This window comes from Salvelinus fontinalis, chromosome 3 (genome assembly GCF_029448725.1).
Source record: "Salvelinus fontinalis isolate EN_2023a chromosome 3, ASM2944872v1, whole genome shotgun sequence".
Classification (NCBI taxonomy): Eukaryota; Metazoa; Chordata; class Actinopteri; order Salmoniformes; family Salmonidae; genus Salvelinus; species Salvelinus fontinalis.
In genome coordinates, this window is record NC_074667.1 from 78,451,017 (window position 1) to 78,472,625 (window position 21,609).

Below are 21,609 nucleotides of genomic sequence, written 5' to 3' on the forward strand. Positions count from 1 at the left end.
CCTGCATTCAGAACTAACCTGCTGCTGGGCAGGCTAACTCAGTGGATAACTCTGTTTATCCTGCATTCAGAACTAACCTGCTACTGGGCAGGCTAACTCAGGGATAACTCTGTGTATCCTGCATTCAGAACTAACCTGCTGCTGGGCAGGCTAACTCAGTGGATAACTCTGTTTATCCTGCATTCAGAACTAACCTGCTACTGGGCAGGCTAACTCAGGGATAACTCTGTGTATCCTGCATTCAGAACTAACCTGCTGCTGGGCAGGCTAACTCAGGGATAACTCTGTTTATCCTGCATTCAGAACTAACCTGCTACTGGGCAGGCTAACTCAGGGATAACTCTGTTTATCCTGCACTCAGAACTAACCTGCTGCTGGGCAGGCTAACTCAGGGATAACTCTGTTTATCGTGAATGAAGTGTCTGAGCTGAGAGTTAAGGACCAATGAAATCATATTCCCTCCCTTTTGCAAAGATTGCTTCATCATTCCCTTCATTTGAGGAAGAAGATTGAATAATAATGTAGTTTTTTGTGTTACAAAAATTGTCATACAATATCACATTACACATTTAGTAATGACAGAATTAATTTTAAACTTTTGTATGAAAATTATTGTATAGATTAGGAATGGGAATAAAAAGGTGTTTGTCCACTGAAAAGCACACCAAAGACAGCATTAACGATAAGTAATCAAATAGCCTATTTCACTCCAAAGCCTGCTGAATTTGAAAACGTTTTTCATTTTGGCACAAATGAAAATGTGACACTGACTCGCCCCTGAATTGATGTTGCAGTATTTTCTCAATAAAGAGTTTGGCATTCAACTAGTTTACAAGCCTGCTAGAGTTAGCAGCAGGCGGACAAGGTATATCCACCGTCGTAGTATGGATGAAACCTGAGCTGGAATGTGAAGATAACTGAAGCTGGCTAGCTTTAGCAAACCCAGAGTAGATCTAGCTTGCTTTTGTAGTTTACCTCTCAGGTGTTGTACCCCTCAGGTGTTGTAACCTGCAGGTCCTAACTGCAGTCTAAACTACAGTCTAAACGACTATCAAGGCACAAGGTTGAGACCCAGATGCAGACACAGGAGGCAGATGGTTGGAATCTTACAATGTTTATTCATCCAAAAAGAGGTAGACAAGAGAATGGTCATGTACATGCAAAAGGTCAAAACCAGTTCCGAGTCCAATAGGTACCGAAGGGGAGGCAGATTCAAGGGCAGGCAGGTGGGAAAGTAGTCCAGAGTCAGGCAGTGGTCAAAACCAGGAAGACTAGCAAAAGAGAATAGAAAAGGAGTACGGGAAAAACACGCTGGTTGACTTGACTAAACATACAAGACGAACTGGCCCAGAGAGACAGGAAACACAGGGATAAATACACTGGCATAGAGAGACAGTAAACACAGGGATAAATACACTGGTACAGAGAGACAGGAAACACAGGGATAAATACACTGGTACAGAGAGACAGGAAACACAGGGATAAATACACTGGTACAGAGAGACAGGAAACACAGGGATAAATACACTGGTACAGAGAGACAGGAAACACAGGGATAAATACACTGGTACAGAGAGACAGGAAACACAGGGATAAATACACTGGTACAGAGAGACAGGAAACACAGGGATAAATACACTGGTACAGAGAGACAGGAAACACAGGGATAAATACACTGGTACAGAGAGACAGGAAACACAGGGATAAATACACTGGCACAGAGAGACAGGAAACACAGGGATAAATACACTGGCACAGAGAGACAGGAAACGCAGGGATAAATACACTGGTACAGAGAGACAGGAAACACAGGGATAAATACACTGGTACAGAGAGACAGGAAACACAGGGATAAATACACTGGTACAGAGAGACAGGAAACACAGGGATAAATACACAGGGGAAAATAAGCGACACCTGGAGGGGTGGAGACAATCACAGGAACAGGTGAAACAGATCAGGGCGTGACAACTACATTCTAAACCACACATCCATAATCTCCCCTTCATCCCTAATCTGCCCAGAGATGCAGGCCCTGGCCGAGCTGATTGGTCCGTACGGTCTCAAGTTCCTCAGTGAGAACCTGATGTGGCACATCACCTCACAAGTCGGAGAACTCAAGGTAGGATTAAGCTTCAAACAATTACAGATGGCTCATCTCTCTCAGAGGGCCGGCTGGCGGGTCTATCTCTGATCTGCCGCTGTTGAACTATGAAGTCACTCTTACTCTCCCCCACACAGTCCGAAAGGAGATGATGCAGGTCATTGTGACCTGAACATCCCTTGTTTTAATTTATATTTAAAAAATGATCTCATTTGTCCCTGCTTAAATAAAGGTTAAATCAACATACCGTCTGAAAGAGAGAATGTCTCCTGATCAATGTGTTATTTCAGCTCCAACAGTAAATGGTAGAAAGTTGACAATAAGATTGAACTTGACATTAAGTCTGTGATTGCACTCATAACCTGGTAGTTTAACAGTATCTCACAATTCTATCCATCTATTTTTATTTTTCCTCTGCTCTTCTCTTTGCTTCTCTTTTCACCTCCTCTCATTTCCTCTCTCTTCTCTTTCTTCTCTTTTCTCTCCTCTTATTTCCTCTCTTCTCTCCTCTCCTCTTCAGAAACTGGTGATAGAGAACATGGATGTGCTAGTTCAGATGAGAGCTAACTTTGACAAACCTGAGGCCATGGCTAACCTCCAGAAGAGACTGCCTGGTAACACATGCGGATGCACACACACACACACACACACACACACACACACACACACACACACACACACACACACACACACACACACACACACCTGCACACACACACACACTAACCTCCAGGGAAGTGAGCTGCATGGGGGAACAGGAGGAAGATGAGAAGACAGCCAAACAGAATGCTTTATCAGTTGATGTGAAAGGTGATGTGAAACACCTCAGGGGGACTGAATCCTGTCTGATCCTGTCTGATCTGTGCAGTGTGTGTAATATAACTGGAACTTCTCCAACTGAAATCCAATGCATGATTTCAGAGATGTCAAAACATCTCCGTGCCTCACGATACTAAAAGGATAATAGATTGAATGAATGTAGCTTTAATCCCTCGTGTGTTCCTGTCCAGCGGGAGAGAACGTTCTGAAGAGGATGACCATCATCGGAGTGATCCTGTCCTTTAGGGCCATGGCACAGGACGCGCTGGAAGACGTGAGACACACTACCACTTATAATATATTGAATGGAGAATTTCATTTCATTCCCCTCGTGTGGGTATACGGCTGTTGTTGTTGTGTATTGTTTGTGTCATGTTATAACACTGTGAAGTCAGTTGCCATGAGGTGACGCCAGCTGCCACAACTGTTTATGACATCTGTCGCCCTTATGACGGAGGCTTCAAATAAAGTATTCATTTCCTGCAGAAAACACTCTTGGTCTTTAAGTACCCTATGACCAAGCTAATCCCTCTGTTCTCCGTCTTCAGATCATGCAGAAGCATTGCCCCTACCTGATGGGGCCCATTGAGAGCCTAAGGGACTTGGTCTCCCCTGACACAGACATCAAGGTACAGCGTGTTTTGCTTAGGTCAGGAAAATTGAATATAATCTGAGAATAAACGGTAGGGTAGGATAGGCTAGGGTTTGGATGGGTAGTGTTGGGAAGGGTAGGATACGATATGGCAGGGTAGGATAAGGTGGGATAGGGAAGGGTAGGATACAGTAGGGTTGGATAGAATATGGTATTGTAGGGTAATTCAGGGTAGGATTGGATAGGATATGGTATGTAGGAGAAGGTAGATTATTATAGGATACGGTAGGGTGGGATAGGGTAGGACAGGAAAGGATAGGGTTGGATAGGATACGGTATTATAGGATATGATACAGTAGGATAGGGTAGGGGTGGATATGGTAGGTTTGGATAGGGTAGGGGTGGATAGGGTAGGATATGGTATGTAGGAGAAGGAAGATTATTATAGGGTAGGATACGGTAGGGTGGGATAGGGTAGGATAGGATAGCGTAGGGTTGGATATGATAGGAAAGGGTGGGATAGGATAGGGTATGGTAGGGGATGGATTGATAGGTACGTCATAGGGTAGAATCGGATAGGGTAACACATGATAGGATTTGTTAAGGTAGGGTGGGGTAGGGTTGGATAGGATACAGTATTATAGGGTAGGATCCAATATGGTGGGATAGGATAGCGTAGGGGAGGATAGGGTAGAGCTGGGTAGGATTGATTGGGTACGTTATAGAGTAGAATCGGATAGGGTAGCGCATGATAGAGTAGGATGGGTTAGGGTAGGATAGAACAGAGTAGTGTATGTTAGGGTAGGATATGGTATGGTAGGACACATTAGGGTTGGATAGGGTAGTGTTGGATATGGTAGGGTGTTATAGGGTAAGACAGGGTTGGATAGGGTAGGATATGATAGGGTAGCATAGGATAGGATAGGAATGGGTAGGGTAAGATAGGGTAGGACAGGATAGGGTTGGATATGGAATTATAGGGTAGGATACAATAGGGTAGCATAGGATAGGAATGGGTAGGATATTATAGGGTAGGATGATAGGGTATGCTATAGGGTAGAATCGGATAGGGTAGGATATGGATCGCATGACAGGGTAGGGTAAAAACAGGATAGGATAGAATAGGGAATGGTAGGACAAGATATGGTAGGATAGGTTAGAACAGGGTGGGGTAGGGTAGGAGGGTATAGGGTAAAGGGTAGAAGGGTATAGGGTAGGGTGGGATCAATACCAAAAAACAACGGTTCATACGATGAATTAGTGTTATTCAGAGGAGTAGAGAGGAGCAGTAGAGTAGAGAGGAGCAGTAGAGAGGAGCAGAGTAGAGAGGAGCAGAGTAGAGAGGAGCAGAGTAGAGAGGAGCAGAGTAGAGAGGAGCAGAGTAGAGAGGAGTAGAGCGGCAGAACAGTAGAAAGCGTATTTTATGAGATGTGGATCTGACTGTGGAAAGCCCCCTGGCCTGCTTATGTCTTCCCCCTGAGCGTGAGAGTAGGACATACAAAGCAGACATCCCAGACCCGGGTGTAAATACTATTGGAAATCATTTAAAAATACTTTATCTGTGCTGGTTAGAGTTTGTATAGTGCTATGGAAACCAATAGAACAGTCAAACCCTGCCAACCTGGCACGTCAAGCGGGCTAAAACAAACACTTAAAGTATTTGAAAGATTTCAAACATTATTTGAACCCAAGTCTGCAGAGAAAAGATAACATGCCTGGTTTAGGATAAACCCTAAGACGTCAGCAGGCATCAAGCAGAGGCAAGCTGACCTCCATGTAAGAGACACATCATGTCTGTCTGGTCTGCAACCTCTCAACTAAAATAACCACCTCAACGGAAACATTCTGAGCCCCCCCCCCCCCCCCAAAAAATACCCCCACCCCGTGCTACAGAAAGAGGGAACAGTAGTTACCCAATGCTTTATAGTTCCAGTTTAAGAAATATTTACTTAATGGAGGCTTTTATGCTCCGCTAGAAGATAAAGAGAGCAAGTAAGCCAAATAAGTAAAGGAAGGCATCTTTTAAGATTTAAAAACAGTTGAAACCATCTTGTTTTAATTGATTCAGGTAACCCTGACGGTGTTTGAGCTGGCGTCTGCAGCAGGTCTGACTTGTGACATCGACCCTGCCTTGGTGGCAGCCGTCGCTAGTATGCGTACAGGTAAATACAATAGTCTCTGGTGGGATGTCAGTTTTTAGACTGGTCATGTTCCAAGACAATTGTCACTATCCGGCTCGAAGGACTACATTTATTGGTTTTGTACAAAATATATCTTTATGACAAAACAGCAGGATTCCACAATCTATCCTCCCCTTTTATAGCTGGACTCCAATTGGCTAAAACGTCAAACAAACAAATATTTAACCTATTAATGCATGTCTTTCAACTTCCCTTTTGTTTATTTCCTATGAATGTTTTCTAGAGTTTAGAAGAAGAGAAAAAAAGATTTAAAAGGGAGGTTTGCTAAATATGAGTTCTACTCTCCAGATAACTCGTCAGTTGATGAGGAGTACAAGCTAACCTGCCTTCTCCTGGTTTACATCGCTGTGTCTCTGCCCATCCTGGCGTTGGATCCCAACTCCTACTACAGCAGACATTATGGTGGTAAGGGCTGGGTTATTGACTTGTGATAAATGTACTTGGATGTCCCTCTTCACTCCCTGTTGAACATACGGTGACATTAACCCTAGTGATACATTTAGTTCAGTGCAAATCCAACACCATTACATTTTGTCTCTGCCTTCTCTGACGCTGGATCCCCGACTCCTCCTCCTACATTCGACAGGATGTTCATTTCATCTAATAATCTTTATTATAAACTGGTTGGTTCCAGCCCTGAATGCTGATTGGCTGACAGCCTTGCTATATGAGACCGTATACCATGGGTATGACAAAGCATGTATTTTTACTGCTCTAATTACTTTAGTAACCAGTTTAAAATAGCAACAAGGCACCTCTTGGGTTTGCAATATACGGCCAATATACGGCCAATATACGGCCAATATACGGCCAATATACGGCCAATATACGGCCAATATACGGCCAATATACGGCCAATATACGGCCAATATACGGCCAATATACGGCCAATATACGGCCAATATACGGCCAATATACGGCCAATATACGGCCAATATACGGCCAATATACGGCCAATATACCACGGCTAATGGCTCTTTCCAGCACTCCGGGATGCATCGCGCTGAAGAACAGCCCTTAGCCGTGGTATATTGGCCCTATACCACACCACCTCGTGCCTTATTGCTTAATTTAACCCTTGGGGAAATTCTTCAAGCAGGGTTGTCTGTTCACTCAAACATTTTAAAAGCATTTTTTTTCTTTCCAGATCTGATTTATGTGTTCATTTGGATCCTCATTGGGTGTTACAATAGCAACAGCTGCCCTTCTCATGTCATCTGTTGTGTGTAGATTAGTGCTACGCGATTAACCGAAATGAATGAGCGATTGTGAGGGGGATGTAGAGAGCAGCTGTTGCTTCGCGAGGCATCTCTACCTGAAAATACATGATCCAAGTGATTTAATAGTTGGTATTCAGCAGTCTTAAAAGTAGGCCTTATTTACTTTGAAGAACTACAAAAATAGTGATGTTGTCAGACAGCAGCTCTATAGAGATGAGATGATGACTTTGAAAGAAATATTAAAGTCATTAAATAAAACTAATGTAAAATACACAACAGAAATATTTTAGTAAAGTAATGTGAGTAAATGTTGGTTAATAAGTGATAGTAGTAGTAAGTAGTAATGGACAGTCACTACCATCAGGGGACTTGTATTCATTGTTTTATTCTGTGTTGTTACAACATTCAATCCAGCCTTTTTTAATAATCAAACCAAAACTGATCCAACCTTAAAAAGCTGTAATCGCTCGGCACTAGCGTAGATCCAGCTGTATGCTTCAATCCTAACTGATTAGGAAAGACGCTCAATAGGCACTGGCTCATTTTGAATCTTTCAGGGGTGAATCATAAGTAACATTTCCACCTAATCTCCCATCGACGTCAATGCACGTCTAAGTGAAATTCGACACAAGTGGAATCTGCCACAGTTATGCTAACTGGTTCAATGTGGTTGACATTCCATGGACACTGTTCACGCCAGTTTACCAGAACTTGGGGGAACAGTGACATCATCACAGTCATCACTGTGACACCTTGGAATTCTTCTAATTCCCCGTTGACCTTAACTCAGACAGGTTGACTAATGAAATACTTGTTTTTACCAAGGACTCTGGATAGTGTCCCAAATTACACCCTATCCCCAATAGTGCACTACTTTTGACCAGGGACCATAAGGAAGTGCACTACTTTTGACCAGGGCCCATAAGGAAGTGCACTACTTTTGACCAGGACCCATAAGGAAGTGCACTACTTTTGACCAGGGCCCGTAGGGAAGTGCACTACTTTTGACCAGGGCCCATAAGGAAGTGCACTGCTTTTGACCAGGACCCATAGGGAAGTGCACTACTTTTGACCAGGACCCGTAGGGAAGTGCACTACTTTTGACCAGGGCCCATAAGGAAGTGCACTACTTTTGACCAGGACCCATAGGGAAGTGCACTACTTTTGACCAGGACCCATAGGGAAGTGCACTACTTTTGACCAGGGCCCATAGGGAAGTGCACTACTTTTGACCAGGGCCCATAGGGAAGTGCACTACTTTTGACCAGGGCCCATAGGGAAGTGCACTACTTTTGACCAGGGCCCATAGGGAAGTGCACTACTTTTGACCAGGGCCCATAGGGAAGTGCACTACTTTTGACCAGGGCCCATAGGGAAGTGCACTACTTTTGACCAGGGCCCATGGTGAAGTGCACTACTTTTGACCAGGGCCCATGGTGAAGTGTACTATATAGGGAATAAGGTGCCGTTTGGGATGCTGTTGTTTGTTTTTTAAATCTTTTTTTACCCTTTACTTAATTAGACAAGTCAGTTAAGAACAAATTCAAATTTTCAATGACGGCCTAGGAAGAGTGGGTTAACTGCCTTGTTCAGGGGCGGAATGACAGATTTTACCTTATCAGCTCGGGGATTCGATCTTGCAACCTTTACGGTGACTAGTCCAACACTTTAACCACTAGGCTACCTGCCGCCCCATAGTTTATTGTGTCAGACGACATAGACTTTTCATGAAGTTGTCTCATGAGTTGGCACAGAGCCGGATGGAGAAGTCTCTAAGAGCATCAAATAACAACCGTTAATCAAAGTCCGAGAGATGGTGACATCAGAGATGGCGTTCAGGTTTTAGTCTGTCTGCGTTTTAAACATGACCTGGAATTAAAGGATTCAGAAACCCTGATGAAGACGGGATCCGTCGAAGCGTCGGTAGGATTGTTGTTGTTACATCGGAGCTACAGAATGTGTGGCCACCTTTTGTTATTGGCAGTGCTGGATCTAATGGACACCTCCTACGGTCTAGGGAGTTGACTGTTCCTGTAAAAAAATAATAAAAAGTGGTGTCTTTCATTTAGTTTGGTTTCTCTCTAACTGTGTGGCTCTGGCTTCTGCTTTGATAATTGATTGATTGACAGCAGGGAACCACAACTTTCATTGTCTTGCCACTGCCGTCACCCAACTAATTGATTGATTGATTTGAATTGATCGACCGCAGGGCATCACAACAACATCCACTGTCTGGCCACGGCCGTCAACCAGCTGTTCGCAGCCATGTTCACCGTCGAGAGCAAGAACATAGAGCAGCACCTTAAGGAGTTCCTCCTGGTACGTGATCAGCCTGGATGCACCGTCTCTAAAGAGGTCATGTTGACACACGGGACATTTTCATCTGATAAACAGTTGTACTGTAGTTGTAGATCTATTCCTACTGCTCAATGTGAATCCTGTTCTTCTAGGTGGCGTCTTCCACTCTGCTCCAGCTGGGTCAGAATGTAGAGAATAGGGTGGACAGCAAGAACAGAGACTCCATCTATCTTCTCCTGCACATGGTAGGCTCAGGTCTTCTTGGAAACATGCCCATCCTACAGTATTTCTACTTAGGGTAATGTGGAAAAATGTCAGGGGCCATATCTAGGTCCTTTTATGGGTCGTTCTGGCTCGGACGAGGATTACTGACTGACTCGTAACAAGGTCCCAGAAGTTTTCCCCTGTCGGGTCACATGGTTCAGGAGAAAAAGTCAATAATCATGTATACTGTACATTTAACCTTTTTTTTATTTTCTATACATGAAAAATGTATTCTCTTCATCTGATTGGCCACCTTACCTCCTCTACAGATCGTGGAGGCGTCTCCGTTCCTGAGCCAGGACATGTTGGAGAGCTGCTTCCCTTATGTCCTGTTGAGGAACGCCTACAGAGAGGTCTACAAGAACTCTATCATTACACTGGGCTAACACAGACACACACAGACACAGGCACAGATGAGGAACGTCTACAGAGAGGTGTACAAGGCCTTCATCAAATCCCTGGGCTGGCGGCACTGAGTATCCAATATACCCTCTTCTAGGTTGGGATTCAATCCGCTCGCTTTTGTAGACAGTGTGGCTTTCAAAGGCAATGTTAACCGTGTTCATCAGGCCTGCTATAGCACCGTTTCAGATTGAATCCTGGCTCTAGTCTCTGATGTCGCCAAATACTGCCTTCTGCTCTGTAGGGTCTAGGTCTTGTTACTGTAAAAGCTCTATGGGGTCAACGTTGGATTACTGTAAAAAGCACTTTGTAACAACTGATGATGTAAAATGGGATTTATAAATAATAATGATTGATTTAATTTGTTACTATGCACAGCTAACACAATTATTTGTAGCTTTGTAAACTTTCAGAAATGCTATAAGCTTTATTTAGCCATTAAAGGGTTTATGAAAGAAAATGTCAAATCGTTTTTTGGAGAGATCTTGGAAAAAATACAATACTTACTCCCATTGTCTATGAATACAGGTTACTGATATTAATTTAAATGTGTGTTTAACAGTACAAGAGAATAACAACATACACATTACACTAATATGAGTGTATGTCATTCCCACCGCTCAGAAAGACTACCTACCCCAACCTGTACCAAGCGTCCCCTGTGTTCAGCCCTGGGGTCTGTTGTTAGGCTGGGGAGAGTGTCCCATCCTGTACTGTGTGTGTACTGGGCCTCCCCAATGGTCTAGAAGTTCTCGGTAGGGACTCTATGGAACACCTCACACCTCAGTAGATAGGAACACCTCAGTAGGTAGGAACACCCCAGTAGATGGGAACACCTCAGTAGGTAGGAACACCCCAGTAGGTAGGAACACCTCAGTAGGTAGGAACACCTCAGTAGATAGGAACACCTCAGTAGATAGGAACACCTCAGTAGGTAGGAACACCTCAGTAGGTAGGAACACCTCAGTAGGTAGGAACACCTCAGTAGGTAGGAACACCCCAGTAGGTAGGAACACCCCAGTAGGTAGGAACACCCCAGTAGGTAGGAACACCCCAGTAGGTAGGAACACCTCAGTAGGTAGGAACACCCCAGTAGGTAGGAACACCCCAGTAGGTAGGAACACCTCAGTAGGTAGGAACACCCCAGTAGATAGGAACACCTCAGTAGGTGGGAACACCCCAGTAGGTAGGAACACCCCAGTAGGTAGGAACACCCCAGTAGGTAGGAACACCCCAGTAGGTAGGAACACCCCAGTAGGTAGGAACACCCCAGTAGGTAGGAACACCTCAGTAGGTAGGAACACCTCAGTAGGTAGGAACACCCCAGTAGGTAGGAACACCCCAGTAGGTAGGAACACCCCAGTAGGTAGGAACACCTCAGTAGGTAGGAACACCCCAGTAGGTAGGAACACCCCAGTAGGTGGGAACACCCCAGTAGATGGGAACACCCCAGTAGGTAGGAACACCCCAGTAGATAGGAACACCTCAGTAGGTAGGAACACCTCAGTAGGTAGGAACACCTCAGTAGGTAGGAACACCTCAGTAGGTAGGAACACCTCAGTAGGTAGGAACACCCCAGTAGGTAGGAACACCCCAGTAGGTAGGAACACCCCAGTAGATAGGAACACCCCAGTAGATAGGAACACCCCAGTAGGTAGGAACACCCCAGTAGGTAGGAACACCTCAGTAGATAGGAACACCTCAGTAGGTAGGAACACCTCAGTAGGTAGGAACACCTCAGTAGATAGGAACACCTCAGTAGGTAGGAACACCTCAGTAGGTAGGAACACCTCAGTAGGTAGGAACACCTCAGTAGATAGGAACACCTCACATGATGGAGTGCATTGAGACATGGCGAACTAAGTGACTGAACAGCTCCTCACTATTTAGCACAATTACACTACAGTATACCACGTTAGCCTCGATCATACCTGGTGCTAACATTCACCCTTTTGTCATGATCTTGTCCACATTCTGATTGTGCCCACATTTTTACACATGTGTAGATGATTGAAAGCTCTGTGATCTGATTGTGATCAGATTTTCCTGCTCACATCTGGAGGTGGTCTGAAACGCATTGTGTCTGGATACCAGTCAAGTGTAAACAGATGTCGATGTTCAAAGCATTTAAATCAGCATTATACTGGGCCTCTGATACTGGGCCTCTGATACTGGGCCTCTGATACTGGGCCTCTGATACTGGGTCTCTAAAATCATCGACAGGTAGCACCATTGAACTTATGGTATCAGTATATAAATAAATCGATATTATTTTGAAAGAATATCTGTCATATAATTTGCCTACAAGGGAGGCACCGGCTAATCTGGTCACAATTAGCCGGTGCTCCCCCCTGAGGCCTTGTCCCAGCTCCCTCCTGAGGCCTTGTCCCAGCTCCCTCCTCCTGAGGCCTTGTCCCAGCTCCCTCCTGAGGCCTTGTCCCAGCTCCCTCCTGAGGCCTTGTCCCAGCTCCCTCCTGAGGCCTTGTCCCAGCTCCCTCCTCCTGAGGCCTTGTCCCAGCTCCCTCTTCCTGAGGCCTTGTCCCAGCTCCCTCTTCCTGAGGCCTTGTCCCAGCTCCCTCCTCCTGAGGCCTTGTCCCAGCTCCATCCTGAGGCCTTGTCCCAGCTCCCTCCTGAGGCCTTGTCCCAGCTCCCTCCTGAGGCCTTGTCCCAGCTCCCTCCTGAGGCCTTGTCCCAGCTCCCTCCTCCTGAGGCCTTGTCCCAGCTCCCTCCTGAGGCCTTGTCCCAGCTCCCTCCTGAGGCCTTGTCCCAGCTCCCTCCTGAGGCCTTGTCCCAGCTCCCTCCTGAGGCCTTGTCCCAGCTCCCTCCTGAGACCTTGTCCCAGCTCCCTCCTGAGGCCTTGTCCCAGCTCCCTCCTGAGGCCTTGTCCATGCTCCCTCCTGAGGCCTTGTCCCAGCTCCCTCCTCCTGAGGCCTTGTCCCAGCTCCCTCCTGAGGCCTTGTCCCAGCTCCCTCCTCCTGAGGCCTTGTCCCAGCTCCCTCCTCCTGAGGCCTTGTCCCTGCTCCCTCCTCCTGAGGCCTTGTCCCAGCTCCCTCCTGAGGCCTTGTCCCAGCTCCCTCCTGAGGCCTTGTCCCAGCTCCCTCCTGAGGCCTTGTCCCAGCTCCCTCCTGAGGCCTTGTCCCAGCTCCCTCCTCCTGAGGCCTTGTCCCAGCTCCCTCCTCCTGAGGCCTTGTCCCAGCTCCCTCCTCCTGAGGCCTTGTCCCAGCTCCCTCCTCCTGAGGCCTTGTCCCAGCTCCCTCCTCCTGAGGCCTTGTCCCAGCTCCCTCCTCCTGAGGCCTTGTCCCAGCTCCCTCCTCCTGAGGCCTTGTCCCAGCTCCCTCCTCCTGAGGCCTTGTCCCAGCTCCCTCCTGAGGCCTTGTCCCAGCTCCCTCCTGAGGCCTTGTCCCAGCTCCCTCCTGAGACCTTGTCCCAGCTCCCTCCTGAGACCTTGTCCCAGCTCCCTCCTGAGACCTTGTCCCAGCTCCCTCCTGAGACCTTGTCCCAGCTCCCTCCTCCTGAGGCCTTGTCCCAGCTCCCTCCTGAGGCCTTGTCCCAGCTCCCTCCTGAGGCCTTGTCCCAGCTCCCTGTGTGCTGTAGGTCTTGTTCAGGGGACATCCTACTGTACTCCACAGTGGCTGCTCTGTCCCGAGGCGCTGATGACGAGTACTGGTGGGAAAATGGGCTTAAGTAAAGGATCACAGCTTGTAGTGTTGGTGACAGAGTTGGTAGAGATGCTCACCTGCTGAGAGCCACAGGACCTATGCACACACAAACACACAGATATACACATACACACTCTCACACACGTTCATTCAGTCACATACATTTTCAGATACACACACACACACACACACACACACACACACACACACACACACACACACACACACACACACACACACACACACACACACACACACACACACACACACACACAGCCTCTGCAGCACCAACCAGCAGCCAGGAACCACGCTATGAATCCCAGAATACCGAACACTGACATCAGCCTGTTGACGTTCAAAAAGTAAGAACCAGAGACACACCGGTAATGTGCTATAGATCCACATAGAAGTACGTTACAGTTTCATGATGGTCGACAGAGTAGTAGTTGTAAAATAACTCATGTGGAAAGTGAACCTTTTGCTTCTATCATTGACGGTTGCATAAGACTAGGTTGTATGTTCCACACTGGATAATGTTAGCCAAGATAATAACACGTTCCTAATTTATGATCGGTTGGTGAATCATTTTAAAATATAAGATGAGATAATTGAGTAAGTTACTTTTAGATCTTCAAACTGCTCCTGATAATGCTAAGTCCTCAAAACAGTTTTATACTGGGACTAAAGGTCCCCCTGTCTCTGGGATTTATAGAGATATAAAAAGTCAAATCTCTCTCCAGTAAAAGTAAACATTCAATGAATTATGTCTGGGGGGGAGAGACAATCACTCACTCTGGGGGATGACGGGAGTGGACAGGACCTAACATGTTTAATTCAGACTAGAGGAAGAGGATGTCCAACAGTTATTATGAAATCAGATCAATCACGTTTAAATCAAACTTGTTGAAGAGGATATCCAACCGTCATTCAGACTAGATGAACAGGATGTCATGCCAATCCTTATGACACGAGATCAATCATGTTTAAATTCGGACTACGTGTGGAGAATGTAATGTAGCCGTTATGAAATCAGATCTAACATTCTAAATGAAATCAGATCTAACATTGTAAATGAAATCCGATCTAACATTCTAAATGAAATCAGATCTAACATTGTAAATGAAATCCGATCTAACATTCTAAATGAAATCAGATCTAACATTCTAAATGAAATCCGATCTAACATTCTAAATGAAATCAGATCTAACATTCTAAATGAAATCAGATCTAACATTCTAAATGAAATCAGATCTAGCATTCTAAATGAAATCAGATCTAACATTTTAAATGAAATCAGTTCTAGCATTCTAAATGAAATCAGATCTAACATTCTAAATGAAATCAGATCTAACATTCTAAATGAAATCAGATGTAACATTCTAAGTGAAATCAGATCTAACATTCTAAATGAAATCCGATCTAACATTCTAAATGAAATCAGATGGCACTGAGAAGCCTTGGTTAACCAACACTGGAAGACTCCTCCCACTCTGCTGTATGAGGGTTCTCATTTGTTTTTTTAATGCAACTACTTCCACAAAGTAATTTTATCCAGCGGAAAACAAAGATGAAGGATCTTTTTTAACACTTTTTTCCCCCTTTGAGATGGTGATGATTTCCACCCGGATGCCAACATGTAAACATCATGTTTGGTTACATGGCAAACGTATAACAACCAACTCATTGAAATTGCTTTTTAATGTAATTTTTTGTTTATCTTTACATCTGTCACAGGTTACTGTGACAGATGTTGAAACATGTAAATCGACTTCAACATGTCTTTTGTTTTTCACACTTTTCTTAGACACAACGTATGTCGTAATGCCATTTCTCCAATAGAAAAACAAAACATCTTTTTAAAGTGATCGACTTGAGGAAATCGATCCTTCAGATTTAAATGCGGTCATGCACTGTGAATTGAAGAGGCACATCAAGGAGCATGGGAATGACCCAGCCACCGAGAAAGACAAGCAACCAGGGGAAGTCACTCTGCTGTGAGCAGAATGGACATGTCCCCGGTGACCTCGCCAGACAGCTCTCACATCCCCACAGCTATAAAATGAGGCTTAATTAATTGAAGATATACGTGGTGTATGTATGCCCCAGCAGTACTCAAGTTAAAACCTGAAATGAATTGAATTGCTGATCTTGTAAATGACTAGAATGTCTTTGATTTGAAGATTCCACTGTACTGGAGGAGGAGTTTCAGCCTCCACACCTGAGATGTTGTCGTTGTTATGGGAAATGTGCAGAATTCAAAGAAACTGCTGTACTGTGTTGTAATGTAACATGTAGCCTCAGGTTATCGTTGTATGTTTTCATTTGACATGTAAGGTTGATTGGTTTTCTGGGTAATCGAATAGCAGTTTGAATTGTTGTGGGTGACTTTGGAGGACAGTTTAAATTGGTTTATTTTGGTTTGGTCACTACAAGCCCTGTAGTGAAAAAGACTTTGGTCTGTGCATGGCCAGTGCAGTGGAAAATTCTCATTGGGGTTTAGAGTACACACACTGCCTTGAAAGCATAGCAGTCAACACCCCATCAGTGAAGTTGGCTCGGTTCTCTATTTTACTCTCTCTCTCCTTCCCCCCATCTCTCTCTCTCTCTCTCCCTCTTTCTCGCTCTGTCTATCTCTCTCTCTCAATGCTCTCTCTCTTTCTCTCTCTCTCCCTCTTTCTCATGCAGTCTCTCTCTCTCAACTCTCTCTCTCCCTCTCTCGTGCAGTCTCTCTCTCTCTCTCTCTCAACTCTCTCTCTCCCTCTCTTGTGCAGTCTCTCTCTCAACTCTCTCTCTTTCCCCCATCTCTTTCTCTCTCTCTCTCTCTCTACCTCTCTCTCTCTCTCTCTCTCTCTCTCTCTCTCTCTCTCTCTCTCTCTCTCTCTCTCTGCTTCCTTTCACAGCACTGACATAACTGACACACTTTGGCCTAGACCTATCACAGTTCAGCTAGGTTCCCCCAGATGGGTGCAGGCTACGCAGGCTGGGGTGTACCAGAAGTGTTTCTCGGGACAGAGAACTTTGGGTGGTTCCGTTGAACAGTAGGTTATCTGAGAGACCTTTTACTTTCCAGTTTTTTTCCCCAGGAGAGTCTACTCTCTCTCCTTCAGTGCTCTGTGTCACTATGCCTGAGCTCTGTGATTAGGATTGTAAAGGACAGGAGAGTCTACTCTCTCTCTTTCAGTGCTCTGTGTCACTATGCCTGAGCTCTGTGATTAGGATTGTAAAGGACAGGAGAGTCTACTCTCTCTCTTTCAGTGCTCTGTGTCACTATGCCTGAGCTCTGTGATTAGGATTGTAAAGGACAGGAGAGTCTACTCTCTCTCTTTCAGTGCTCTGTGTCACTATGCCTGAGCTCTGTGATTAGGATTGTAAAGGACAGGAGAGTCTACTCTCTCTCTTTCAGTGCTCTGTGTCACTATGCCTGAGCTCTGTGATTAGGATTGTAAAGGACAGGAGAGTCTACTCTCTCTCTTTCAGTGCTCTGTGTCACTATGCCTGAGCTCTGTGATTAGGATTGTAAAGGACAGGAGAGTCTACTCTCTCTCTCTCAGTGCTCTGTGTCACTATGCCTGAGCTCTGTGATTAGGATTGTAAAGGACAGGAGAGTCTACTCTCTCTCTTTCAGTGCTCTGTGTCACTATGCCTGAGCTCTGTGATTAGGATTGTAAAGGACAGTACCATTGGGTTGTGCAGGGAGTGTCAAACTGTGAGTCTAAGGGTTTTGCCTTACTGTGACTGTGGGCTGGATGGCTGAGCTGGTGAGAGTGAGGAAGAAACACCTCCAGATGCCTATCTCCAGGTAAGAGAAAGGAACTCTGGGAAATAGGAAGAGGGGCGAAAAAGTGGTAATGCATTTCCAATGTAGTGTAAACCTTTCCTGTTTGTGATAAGGTAGGATTTAGGAGGTTATTGTGACACGGGTCCCGTGTGGCTCAGTTGGTAGAGCATGGCGCTTGCAACGCCAGGGTTGTGGGTTCGATTCCCACGGGGGACCAGTACAAAAAAGTATGAATGTATGTACTTGTAAGTCGCTCTGGATAAGAGCGTCTGCTAAATGACTTAAATGTAAATGTAAATGGTGAGGTTACCGTGATATGCTGATGTTACTGTGACATGCTGAGGTTACTGTGACATACTGAGGTTACTGTGACATGCTGAGGTTACTGTGACATACTGAGGTTACTGTGACATGCTGAGGTTACTGTATGTACTGAGGTTACTGTGACATGCTGAGGTTACTGTGACATACTGAGGTTACTGTGACATACTGAGGTTACTGTGACATACTGAGGTTACTGTATGTACTGAGGTTACTGTAAGTACTGAGGTTACTGTATGTACTGAGGTTACCGTGACATGCTGAGGTAACTGTGACATACTGAGGTTACTGCGACATACTGAGGTTACTGTGACATACTGAGGTTACTGTGACATGCTGAGGTTACTGTGACATGCTGAGGTTACTGTGACATGCTGAGGTTACTGTATGTACTGAGGTTACTGTGACATGCTGAGGTTACTGTGACATACTGAGGTTACTTTGACATACTGAGGTTACTGTGACATGCTGAGGTTACTGTGACATATTGAGGTTACTGTGACATGCTGAGGTTACTGTGACATGCTGAGGTTACTGTGACATGCTGAGGTTACTGTATGTACTGAGGTTACTGTGAGTTGCTGAGGTTACTGTGACATGCTGAGGTTACTGTGACATATTGAGGTTACTGTGACATACTGAGGTTACTGTATGTACTGAGGTTACTGTGACATGCTGAGGTTACTGTATGTACTGAGGTTACTGTATGTACTGAGGTTACTTTGACATACTGAGGTTACTGTGACATGCTGAGGTTACTGTGACATACTGAGGTTACTGTATGTACTGAGGTTACTGTATGTACTGAGGTAACTGTGACATGCTGAGGTAACTGTGACATACTGAGGTTACTGTGACATACTGAGGTTACTGTGACATACTGAGGTTACTGTGACATGCTGAGGTTACTGTGACATGCTGAGGTTACTGTGACATGCTGAGGTTACTGTGACATGCTGAGGTTACTGTGACATGCTGAGGTTACTGTGACATACTGAGGTTACTGTGACATGCTGAGGTTACTGTGACATACTGAGGTTACTGTATGTACGGAGGTTACTGTGACATACTGAGGTTACTGTATGTACTGAGGTTACTGTATGTACTGAGGTTACTGTGACATGCTGAGGTTACTGTGACATGCTGAGGTTACTGTGACATGCTGAGGTTACTGTGACATGATGAGTTTACTGTGACATGCTGAGGTTACTTTATGTACTGAGGTTACTGTGACATGATGAGTTTACTGTGACATGCTGAGGTTACTTTATGTACTGAGGTTACTGTGACATGCTGAGGTTACTGTGACATGCTGAGGTTACTGTATGTACTGAGGTTACTGTATGTACTGAGGTAACTGTGACATGCTGAGGTTACTGTGACATACTGAGGTTACTGTGACATACTGAGGTTACTGTGACATACTGAGGTTACTGTGACATGCTGAGGTTACTGTGACATGCTGAGGTTACTGTGACATACTGAGGTTACTGTATGTACTGAGGTTACTGTGACATACTGAGGTTACTGTGACATGCTGAGGTTACTGTATGTACGGAGGTTACTGTGACATACTGAGGTTACTGTATGTACTGAGGTTACTGTATGTACTGAGGTTACTGTGACATGCTGAGGTTACTGTGACATGATGAGTTTACTGTGACATGCTGAGGTTACTTTATGTACTGAGGTTACTGTGACATGCTGAGGTTACTGTGACATGCTGAGGTTACTTTATGTACTGAGGTTACTGTGCCATGCTGAGGTTACTGTATGTACTGAGGTTACTGTGCCATGCTGAGGTTACTGTATGTACTGAGGTTACTGTGACATACTGAGGTTACTGTGACATGCTGAGGTTACTGTGACATGCTGAGGTTACTGTGACATACTGAGGTTACTGTGACATACTGAGGTTACTGTGACATACTGAGGTTACTGTGACATGCTGAGGTTACTGTGACATGCTGAGGTTACTGTGACATGCTGAGGTTACTGTGACATGCTGAGGTTACTGTGACATGCTGAGGTTACTGTGACATACTGAGGTTACTGTGACATACTGAGGTTACTGTGACATACTGAGGTTACTGTGACATACTGCTGTTACTGTGACATACTGAGGTTACTGTGACATACTGAGGTTACTGTGACATACAGAGGTTACTGTGACATGCTGAAATTACTGTGACATACTGATGTTACTGTATGTACTGAGGTTACTGTGACATGCTGAGGTTACTGTATGTACTGAGGTTACTGTGACATACTGATGTTACTGTATGTACTGAGGTTACTGTGACATACTGAGGTTACTGTGACATGCTGAAATTACTGTGACATACTGATGTTACTGTATGTACTGAGGTTACTGTGACATACTGATGTTACTGTATGTACTGAGGTTACTGTGACATACTGAGGTTACTGTGACATACAGAGGTTACTGTGACATGCTGAAATTACTGTGACATACTGATGTTACTGTATGTACTGAGGTTACTGTGACATACTGAGGTTACTGTGACATGCTGAGGTTACTGTGACATGCTGAAATTACTGTGACATACTGATGTTACTGTATGTACTGAGGTTACTGTGACATGCTGAGGTTACTGTGACATGCTGAGGTTACTGTGACATGCTGAGGCTACTGTGACATGCTGAGGTTACTGTGACATGCTGAGGTTACTGTGACATACTGAGGTTACTGTATGTACTGAGGTTACTGTGACATGCTGAGGCTACTGTGACATGCTGAGGCTACTGTGACATGCTGAGGCTACTGTGACATGCTGAGGTTACTGTGACATACTGAGGTTACTGTAGCATACTGAGGCTATTGTGACATACTGAGGTTACTGTATGTACTGAGGTTACTGTGACATGCTGAGGTTACTGTGACATGCTGAGGTTACTGTGACATGCTGAGGTTACTGTGACATGCTGAGGTTACTGTGACATCCTGAGATTACTGTGACATACTGAGGTTACTGTGACATACTGAGGTTACTGTGACATACTGAGGTTACTGTGACATACTGAGGTTACTGTGACATACTGAGGTTACTGTACATACTGAGGTTACTGTATGTACTGAGGTTACTGTGACATACTCAGGTTACTGTGACATACTGAGGTTATTGTGACATGCTGAGGTTACTGTGACATACTGAGGTTATTGTGACATGCTGAGGTTACTGTGCATACTGAGGTTACTGTGCATACTGAGGTTACTGTATGTACTGAGGTTACTGTGACATACTGAGGTTACTGTGACATGCTGAGGTTACTGTGACATGCTGAGGTTACTGTGACATACTGAGGTTACTGTATGTACTGAGGTTACTGTGACATGCTGAGGTTACTGTATGTACTGAGGTTACTGTGACATACTGAGGTTACTGTATGTACTGGGGTTACTGTGACATGCTGAGGTTACTGTATGTACTGAGGTTACTGTGACATGCTGAGGTTACTGTGACATGCTGAGGTTACTGTGACATGCTGAGGTTACTGTGACATGCTGAGGTTACTGTGACATGCTGAGGTTACTGTATGTACTGAGGTTACTGTGACATACTGAGGTTACTGTGACATGCTGAGGTTACTGTGACATGCTGAGGTTACTGTATGTACTGAGGTTACTGTGACATACTGAGGTTACTGTGACATGCTGAGGTTACTGTGACATGCTGAGGTTACTGTGACATATTGAGGTTACTGTGACATGCTGAGGTTACTGTGACATGCTGAGGTTACTGTATGTACTGAGGTTACTGTGACATACTGAGGTTACTGTGACATGCTGAGGTTACTGTGACATGCTGAGGTTACTGTATGTACTGAGGTTACTGTATGTACTGAGGTAACTGTGACATGCTGAGGTTACTGTATGTACTGAGGTTACTGTGACATGCTGAGGTTACTGTATGTACTGAGGTTACTGTG

At 45.0% G+C, this 21,609-nt stretch overlaps 3 protein-coding genes and 1 non-coding gene across 6 annotated transcripts in view; 3 read left to right on the forward strand and 1 right to left on the reverse strand.

Annotated features, from left to right (window-relative positions):
• The window catches only part of nckap1l (NCK associated protein 1 like), a 41,625-nt gene extending 31,265 nt beyond the window's left edge, over positions 1 to 10,360 (forward strand). For all 3 annotated transcript variants that reach the window (XM_055918139.1, XM_055918140.1, XM_055918141.1), the window contains 9 exons: positions 2,025 to 2,122; positions 2,625 to 2,718; positions 3,115 to 3,197; positions 3,472 to 3,552; positions 5,584 to 5,677; positions 6,005 to 6,121; positions 9,146 to 9,255; positions 9,387 to 9,479; positions 9,768 to 10,360. In XM_055918139.1, the coding sequence (XP_055774114.1) occupies positions 2,025 to 2,122; positions 2,625 to 2,718; positions 3,115 to 3,197; positions 3,472 to 3,552; positions 5,584 to 5,677; positions 6,005 to 6,121; positions 9,146 to 9,255; positions 9,387 to 9,479; positions 9,768 to 9,884 (887 nt within the window). In that variant the 3' untranslated portion in view covers positions 9,885 to 10,360. The remainder of the gene's footprint in view (positions 1 to 2,024; positions 2,123 to 2,624; positions 2,719 to 3,114; positions 3,198 to 3,471; positions 3,553 to 5,583; positions 5,678 to 6,004; positions 6,122 to 9,145; positions 9,256 to 9,386; positions 9,480 to 9,767) is intronic.
• Positions 10,361 to 12,234: 1,874 nt separating this feature from the next.
• Positions 12,235 to 14,386, reverse strand: LOC129851599 (S-antigen protein-like). Its single transcript, XM_055918210.1, has 3 exons — positions 14,352 to 14,386; positions 13,637 to 13,655; positions 12,235 to 13,563 (listed from the first exon to the last, which is right to left on the reverse strand). The coding sequence occupies exons 1-3, from the start codon at positions 14,384 to 14,386 to the stop codon at positions 12,235 to 12,237; spliced, it is 1,383 nt and encodes a 460-aa protein (XP_055774185.1).
• A 2,088-nt stretch (positions 14,387 to 16,474) lies between these two features.
• LOC129851520 (dual specificity calcium/calmodulin-dependent 3',5'-cyclic nucleotide phosphodiesterase 1B-like) overlaps positions 16,475 to 21,609 on the forward strand; it is a 38,916-nt gene continuing 33,781 nt past the window's right edge. The window contains exon 1 of the mRNA XM_055918142.1: positions 16,475 to 17,358. Coding sequence (XP_055774117.1) covers positions 17,306 to 17,358 — 53 coding nt within the window. The 5' untranslated portion in view covers positions 16,475 to 17,305. The remainder of the gene's footprint in view (positions 17,359 to 21,609) is intronic.
• On the forward strand, positions 17,479 to 17,554 carry trnaa-ugc (transfer RNA alanine (anticodon UGC)). The gene has a single exon. It is a non-coding gene; the product is annotated as a tRNA-Ala (tRNA).